General features: G+C 38.9%; 1 protein-coding gene across 1 annotated transcript in view; it reads left to right on the forward strand.

The window, feature by feature from the left end:
• ppp1r13l (protein phosphatase 1, regulatory subunit 13 like) overlaps nucleotides 1-4,232 on the forward strand; it is an 18,902-nt gene extending 14,670 nt beyond the window's left edge. Inside the window, exons 12-13 of the mRNA XM_087795529.1 lie at nucleotides 2,813-3,006; nucleotides 3,082-4,232. Of these exons, the coding sequence (XP_087651655.1) occupies nucleotides 2,813-3,006; nucleotides 3,082-3,117 (230 nt within the window). The 3' untranslated portion in view covers nucleotides 3,118-4,232. The remainder of the gene's footprint in view (nucleotides 1-2,812; nucleotides 3,007-3,081) is intronic.
• Nucleotides 4,233-8,823: the final 4,591 nt, after the last annotated feature.

Below are 8,823 nucleotides of genomic sequence, written 5' to 3' on the forward strand. Positions count from 1 at the left end.
GGAAATTACAACTTTTATTTTCGTGAACTTATTTTCCCACAGGTGCTATATATGTTGCAATTGCAATCAGACGTTATCTGTGCTGCTCAGTATGGCCTGTTTGTATAATTCCAGAGAAAATCAGAGGAATTTGAGGTGCCTGAATAGACACGTTGCTGTTTAGATGTTTACGACTCTCACGGAGCCCGCGCTCACATCTGTTCGAAGTTAATCGTGAATCAATTGTGTCAAAACAGCGTGCGATCTCTCAACAGGGCCTCTAATGTGAAAACCCAACTCTCCCGACTCACTGACATGTTTCAAATGTTGACGTCTTCCTCTCCAAGATGCAGCCAGTCTCTTCTCAGCAAAGTTTATACTTTATAAAGTTCTCCCCTGTCTAAAATATCAGCGAACAAAAGGTTACGAGAGCGGAGTCCATTATGACGTAATAATGGCTTCACTCCTCCTCCAGCCGGCCGTAATCACACCCCGCTTTGTTTATACAACAAGTCCCTTGGAGTTGGAGACTTCCTGGATTCATGACTATGCATGACACACGGCAATCACAGCAGAGTGGCCCTGGTTGGGGTAAATGAGATTGAATCTCCAGAAAAGGTGTTTTCAGTGGCCGGAGCTCAAGCTCTAATAAAGAGGACCAACATCTGTTTAAGATACACTTAAATCAACAGATTAGTTTAACTTTAATCTGTCTCACTCTCAAGCAGTATGGAGAAGGAGTAGAAGGAGTTTTTTTTAAATTATTCACCAAAACTAGAATCTATCTTTCAAAACAAAGCACCCAATTCATTATTTTTGGACAAATAAATCCTTCAAAAAGTAGGTAAGAAAGTGACTTCATCAAGTGAGGGGAGGGGAGCTTTACAGTTGCATAAGAAACTTACTCAACAGGCTGAAGAGACAAAATGTTTCTGCAACGGCTCCGACCTGTAGTGACACATGTTTCACCTGCTGAGAAATCGCTGGCTCGCTGTCCCTGTTACACAAATGTGAACTCGGTAACACTGACACGACACAAGTAGATGTTGACGCCTGAGAACAATTTAAACATTCTTTACATGTTTATGGATCACCTCAGGCACAAACTGTAACATTACGTAAAACTGTAAAATGTACGAGTCAGAACTGGAAAGATACAAATTCATGCGTGTATTCTATGCCCTATTTGAACCAATGTAGCTCAGACAACATTTCCTAAAGGATTCTGAAATCTCATAGACTCCAAATAAATCAATTATTTAAATGAAAAAACTGAAGAACTTTTCAATTTAGCATTGCTTAACTCTTAGCTCTTTTGTGAACGTTACACAACCTACTACTTTGAACTTCTACGGAAGATAACTTTTGAAGACATGCTACTGTTTGTGTTTTATTTACTAACTTGGCTCCCACTTTCTTTTTTAAATCAAGTCCAGCTACAAACAGGTTTCAAGCAAAAACCGAGAAACAAGTTCAAAGCGAGTCAAGAATAAACAAGAAGGACTCATTTTGATTGCTTTGAAGATTAATAATCACAGAAAAGGTCATGAAAATTCAAGCTAGTTTATGACCAAATTCTGCAATATGTGTTACACATTCACAGGATTGGAATTTAATATACACAAAGACATTTGGTGCCACATAAGCAAGTATGATAATAATAAGGTGAGAAAACAAAGAAACGTACAGTTTATACAGTATGAAGATATGAAGGTACTTTAAATGTAAGATAAGCGATAACAATCAGTGCGCATTATCAAAGTTAAACTAGAAAACTTGCATTTCCAAAGGAAAATACAGTGTGAATGCTGAACTGCTGAATCTGTAAACTGAAATGCTTGAAAGTATTGAATTAGTATTCAAATTAAAAATGTGTAGAAACAGTTGAAATGATGCATAAAGGAAAAAGACTGATGTAAAGATGTTGAAATAAACTGAGAAAGGTTGTGAAGGAAAAAAAAGAATACAAAGGAGGAGAAGAAAAAGAAGGAAGAGAAGAAGTAGAAAAAAGTAGTAGAATTTGTGGTAGTAGTGGGAGTAGAAGAAGTAGTATTAGTGGGAGTAGAAGTAGAACTACAATTAGTTGTACATGTATGAGTAGTACAATTAGTATTAAAAGTAGATGTATAAGTAGGAAAAATATTAGTAGAATTAATAGTACACGTATAAGTAGTTAAAGCAGTAGAATTAGTAGTAAAAATAGAAGAAGTAGTAGTAGAAGTAGAATTAATAGTACAAGTAGTAGTAGTACAAGTAGAAGTAGACAAAAGTGTTTTTAAAGTTGAATAAAGTTTCTTGATGTGAGTAGATCAATGTACCTGAAGGTCAAAGTGGAAGGAGTTGAAACATGAGTTGAAGATTTTTCCCATTCAAGTGAAGGGGGGGAAAAGGGTAGAAAAAGAGGCATAGAAGAAAGAGCTGAAGAGATAAAAGAAAGCTAGAACATAGCCCGCATTTAAGAACAAGCCGGATAGATAAAAGCTGAATTGGTTAAAATCAGATAAAAATTTGTAGGAGAAGATGCAATACAAAATTAAGATCATAAGATACCTTCAGCATTCACACAAAAAAAAACAAATTTAAAGAAAATAGATAGCAGTATGAAGTGGAGTGCAAAATAAATACCCCGATATTACAAAAGTATGCATTGTGTATTAAAAGTGTTGGAAGACGTCAAATTAGCATGGACCACTGCAGAAACCTTGTTAAACAACCATTGTAAATAATAAAAGATAAGCAGTCAAAATACTTCGATTTTAGATAAGAAAGCCAGATGGTTAATCTACAGATAAAACAAGAATTCTAACTTCCCACTTCCTTTTTGTTTTTGCAGACGTAGAGGAGGCCGTGGGCGTGGAGAACAGTGGCGTGCTGTACGCGCTCTGGACTTACCCGGCTCAAGCTAATGACGAGCTGAGCTTCAAAGACGGAGACATGGTCACCATCCTGCAAAAGCCAGAGGGATCCGACTGGTGGTGGGCGTCGCTCTACGGCCAGGAAGGCTTCGTCCCAAATAACTATTTTGGGGTAAATACAGTTCTCCAACATAGTTCAACATTTGAAAAAAAAAACAACGACTTGACCGATGTTTTTATTTTACAGCTCTTCCCAAAGGTCCGACCCAAAACTCTGGGCTGAACAACAAAGTGTTTGATGGTGTGTGGTTATAGCGCTCCTGGTGGTGACATTGGGGTGTTACGGAAATATGATGACCGACAGCCAAGTGCAGTGACCAACTGAGTGGGTAGATGCTTATTTTTCAGAAATAGTCTCACAAATAGTTGACAAATCTACCCGGGATGTTGTGGCTGCTGAGTCAGCAGAAATATATGTATAAACATGTTTAAAGATAAGATTTTCTTAACTTACTTGCCTTCGTTTGTTTTGAACTCATCTGGGCTGAGACTGTAGAGCAACTCACCAACCAACCGTATGCAAATTGACCGACAACCCGATCCCATTCCTAAAGAAAAGTACTTGTCTGAGATACTTTTATATACATTTTACTCAACATCTATCCCACCCTACCCAGCACTCTTCCAGATATCTACCTGAAACGAGCCTCTGCTAACCAAACTAATACCAAACTTACCAAAATGTTCTTTACCATAACTGCTTCCACTGTTGTGATTGGTCAAGCATCAAGGTTTGTCACCATGCTTCCTCGTTCCCAGAAGTCTACTCCTCGAAGGGACTCGTTGTATAAACAAAGCGGGACATGATTACAGCTGAGTGGAGCCATTATTACGTCATAATGGACTCTCGTAACCTCTTGTTCGCTGAGATTTCAGACTGGGGAGATCTTTATAAAGTAATAAGTTCAAAACATGGTCATGATGAGAGACTTACTGCATCTTGAGGAAGAAGACTTCAATTTATTGATTTCGGATATGGCTGATGTATTGGCAAAAAAAAAGGCTCTTTACAATCAAACATGTGGACGTTGGTGACAAGGCTGGTGACTTTTCAGTTTTAACAACCCATTGCAATTACATTGTTCTTACACTATACACTAAAATATTCAGTCTTATCTAGAGCTACTTTAGTCCTCCATTACAAACCAAACCACCCCTGGGCCAGATGGATCTCCTACTCAGACAGATGTGAATATTTAAGTATCAAACTTCCTGATCACAGAGAAACCTTTTTTTTTATGATGTGTAAATGTCTCAAGGGGTGTTGCTTTGAATCTAAGAATGTGATGAACTATGTTCCCTTTCCGTTTAACGGCTGTAATAAAACTGTGAAATGTCCACTTGTGTCCAGCAGATGGTGCTGTTTGATTTGAAACTCAACACTGTAGATGTCTGTAGACTTCTGATGTCATGTTGGTTCCTATTTAAACTTTGACTTTTCTTAGCGACATAAAAATATTTTATACTGTTTCTCCCCTAAATCTTTGAAGAGCTTCGTCCTTATCTGTCACTCTCACCGACTTCCTCCTGTTTACTCTTTTCTAGAACCTCTGACAACAACCCGTGACTTTGACACTGTCTGCAGTCTGTTACTTTTCCTTTCTGCTGCACAATTTTCTTTTGTTTTTTTGTCATTCTTATTCCTGTCACTACCGCATTACTGCATCCACCACCACGCCCAGGCATTGGAGACAATATCTTGGCTCATCTCCGAGGACCGTAGTGGTCTGTCATCTGACCGGGCTGATGCGCATGTAAAGTGCTTCACTCACCATAAATATATGACGTTTAACTGGAGAGGAGGGACATGTAGGATACACTTTAAAGTGAATAAGCTAATGGACAGAATTGACCAATCAATTTATAAGCGGATCAAAAAATACAGCTAAAGTACAGAACCACTATTATAACCATATAGTGATCAATACACCATCAAACATATCAGTCTTAGTTGATGACTAGTGAAGCTACTGGTAAGTTATTCATTGATTAATCATGATCATTGTCACTAAGATTATTTTTATTGTAGGTCTTTTCTCTGACAAAAATATGTATTATCACTAATTGTGACACGTAACCTTTCCAGGGTGTCCTTCGCCAGTCTTTCAAACCAAAGATAAAACAGAAAGATTTACTTGTTTATGACAGCCTATTCCCACGTCTCTTATCCACAGCTATGAATAACCACATATAAATCATGGCATTTCATTCTTTTGGAGAATGTTTTTTGTCGCTTAAAATAAATGTATAAACTTATTTTCATTAACGATATTTAACAGTTTTGACTATAATTCTTATGTCACCAGTCAGTGTATTCTTTCTTTTTTTAAATATACAACCTTCAATCATTAAATGGGAATCTTTCAATCAAATGTAGATACAATGAAATAAATATAAAAATATACGACTTCTTCCAAAAGAAAAAATCACATATTAACCCTTGTGTTATCTCTGGGTCAAGGTGACCCCGAAGGTCCAAAGAAAAGGCGTTTGTGTAAGTAAGTAAGTAAGTAAATGTTATTTGTAAAGTGTCTTTCTAGACCAGGGTCACAAAGCGCTTTAACAACAATACACCATTAAAATATATACTTAAAAGGACAAGACCCAGAAGACAAACACAGGAGTCCCAGAAAATCAGGGAAAATCTTGCATAAATAAAAATGTCTTTGGACCAACAGTCTGGAAGGATTTCTCTCCTCTGGTCCGGAAGTGTATTCAGGAACCATCAGTAGATTCTGATCCACAGACCTCAGAGACCGAGCTGGGGTGTAAGGCTGGATCAGATCAGTGATGGAAGAAGGAGTCTGACCATGAATAGATCTGAAAGTAAGAACCAGAATTTTAAAATTGATCCTGAAAGAAACTGGCAGCCAGTGAAGAGTTTTAAGGATCAGGGAAATGTGAGTTCTTCTACTAGAGCAGGTCATAATTCTTGTTACTGAGTTTTTATTAACTGCAGGTTATCCCTTGTGTTGCTTCTGGGTCAAGATGAAGAACGACCTGCATCACTGTATGTGTATTTCTGAAAGCCAGGAAGGTTGCCGGGTCACCTTGACCCTGAGATAACACAAGGGATAGCACTTTTTCTTTATCCTTATCTTTCTTTTCCCTTTTGCGTCAGTATTTATCCTCAATTTCCTATCATGTTACATCTTATAATTTCCCAACCACTAATAATTACATTATTACACTAATACATCTACCTCCCTACTGCCCTTCAAAATCTACCCAACGATGGACATGTGACCTTCGATAGTCTCTCAATGTCAACTAAGTTCTGTAAACGACAAACTTTTTTAGATCACCTTCTGGTCCAGTTCTTCCTGGTGACGTCATTCCGGGCAGGAATTCCATCTTCAGTGAGAGCTTAAGTGAAAAGGTTCCTCTGGAGACTCGGTGGAGGAGAAGAACAGCAAGATGGAGGGAGGAGATGAAAGAGAGCTGAGGTTGTTGTGGGACGAGGGTTTTTGGAACCACGTTACTTAGCTGGTGCTGATGGGCTTGTCACGCTGACGGCCCGGATGATTTATTAAAGGAGGGAGGGGCGGCCCGGCTGATTAACTGGGGGAGCAGTGGAGGACAAGCTCTCCTTTATTATTCATCCGTCCGCCGAGATCCGAGCGAGCGGGCGGAACATGTTTGCAGGTATTTGGTTTTTATTTGCCCCTCAGCGTGCCCTTGGTTCTGGCCCGGACCGGTTTTCGCTGCAGCTGCAGAGTCAAAGATCTGTCCGGTCCCCTCAACGTCTGGCAGCATCGAGGCCAAACATGCGAACGCTTTTCCCTTCCAGACAGTTTGCAAAATGTCAGAAACAATAGTCTTTACAACAGTCGCACACATGCAGACGCACACATGTGGAGGCCTCAGCAAGGATGGCTCTTACTTACCATCCTTTCTTTTCATCCATCTACCCCTTCTTCAGTGGCTTTTCCACTCCTCCATCAGCCACCACTCTTCTAGCTATCCTTCCTTTCCATCTGCTCTTCATGTATGCCACCACAACCAACCAATCTGTCCATCCTTCCATCATCTTCACCGCCATGAATCAGTTCGTTCATCCATCCATCCTTCATCCTTCTCTCCCTCCATCTGAACCAATCCAGTCATGCTTACAATACCTCCTGTTTTTTTATCCATCCATCCCTCCTACCAACTCATCTTACCAAGCATTTCATCCACCCTTCGCTACATCCAACCATCATCCATTTATCCGACGTGACATCATGCCCTCCCTCTCGATCATCCCCGCCTGGTAATCGCCCAAATGACCAAAAAGCCGGAGACCAACCGTCTCATGTTAGAGTCAAATGTTTCTCTTCCCTCTCTCCTCTCCTCCCTCCGTCATCTAATCTTCTTAAACTGCCACTTAGGCCTTTATTTCATTAGTCAAGTGTGTGTGTGTGTCTGTGTGTGTCTGTGTGTGTATGTGTGCGAGTGTGTGTTTGTGAAAGCTTCATTGTGAAAAGACAAAATGCAATAAGTTGAGTCTATTTGTTTGTTCAGCGAAGCCAGAACCACGCAAAGCGAGGTCTGACACACATATACATCACGCTCCCTGTATTCATTTAAAACAAATAATGATTCATAATTTATTTATTTTAACATATTTTCTTCTTTTTATTGTGGTTTTCTAATTTTCCAGACTAAAGCAAACTTCAACACATGGACTCTACTACATATACATTTTGGATCATGTTTTTAAATTAAAAACAACTGACCGAAATGACAAAATAACAGTTGTAAGAGACATGGTCGTTCGTTAGATACTCACAGTAGAGCGCCTGCTATTCATGAAATGCTGTAAACCTGATGGTTGTTGCAAACATTTATAAGCGCTCGTGTCATATGTATTAATAGTGTAGCGTCACCGGATCCCCAGATTCAGCACCTCAGTGACTCAACGAATGCCACTCTAGAGTCAACGCACACACACACACCGGTTAATGTGTGAGTGTGTTTTTTTGCAGATCAAACACTGCACATTTTGATGTGTGATTTATGTTGTATGTCTTGATTTCCCTCAACGTTTCTTTTCCGCGGCGTACCATGAATTATTCAAAATTCCAGAACGCTGGTGGAAAAATAAATGAAAGTATCATGAGAAACGACACACACACACAAACGCGTGTACACACACACATACACTAAACATTGAAGGGGGCGACTTCACCTGCAGGCGACCTCTCCATCATGACAACTGAAGACAAACAGGCGACTAGATTCGTGCCCGAGGGCCAGTGAGCAACTGCAATTATTGTGCAAATCCGAAGGGGTGAAATCTCACAGAGAAAATCAATACAAATGTTTGATCGAAAAGAAACAATTCTATCATATTATTTTTAATTTAATTTGAAAGTTGAATTTTTGGTTTTTATAATAAGGTTTTTGAAACTTCAATTTATTTCAATATATTTATTCATTTTAGGATATTATTTTACACAGAAAGGACAACTGTTTTGGAAAATGTGTCTGTAAACCTCATAAAATACGCTGTATTCTCTGGTACAGGCTGCTTCAATAAATCTCCATTTTACTTTTATGTTGCCGTATTAGATATAATGTAACATCCTTATGTACGAATATTATTCCTAAAAGGGAACAGAACTGATTTGTGGGAGAAAAAACAACATAAATATCCCCAGTTTGAATGCATCCCTTAAAGATTCTTCAAATGTTTTTCACTTTTTCTTGTTAAAACTGTAATGGAAACTCAGCTAGTGAGTGTCGTTATTCCAGAGATGATCTGATGAGAGAAACCAGATAAAACTTATCTTCAATAAGCTAAAATAATTAGGAAACAAGAGACTTTATATTGGCCTATAATTGGGAATTCTTTATGTGAATTCCCCAGGAAAAAGTCAAGAGGTGACACCGGTTAAGGTTCTCGTAAAAGAAAATAATAGAAAGTATAGCTGGAGACACTGACTGA

This window comes from Callionymus lyra, chromosome 7 (genome assembly GCF_982586985.1).
Source record: "Callionymus lyra chromosome 7, fCalLyr1.hap1.1, whole genome shotgun sequence".
Taxonomy (NCBI): domain Eukaryota; kingdom Metazoa; phylum Chordata; class Actinopteri; order Syngnathiformes; family Callionymidae; genus Callionymus; species Callionymus lyra.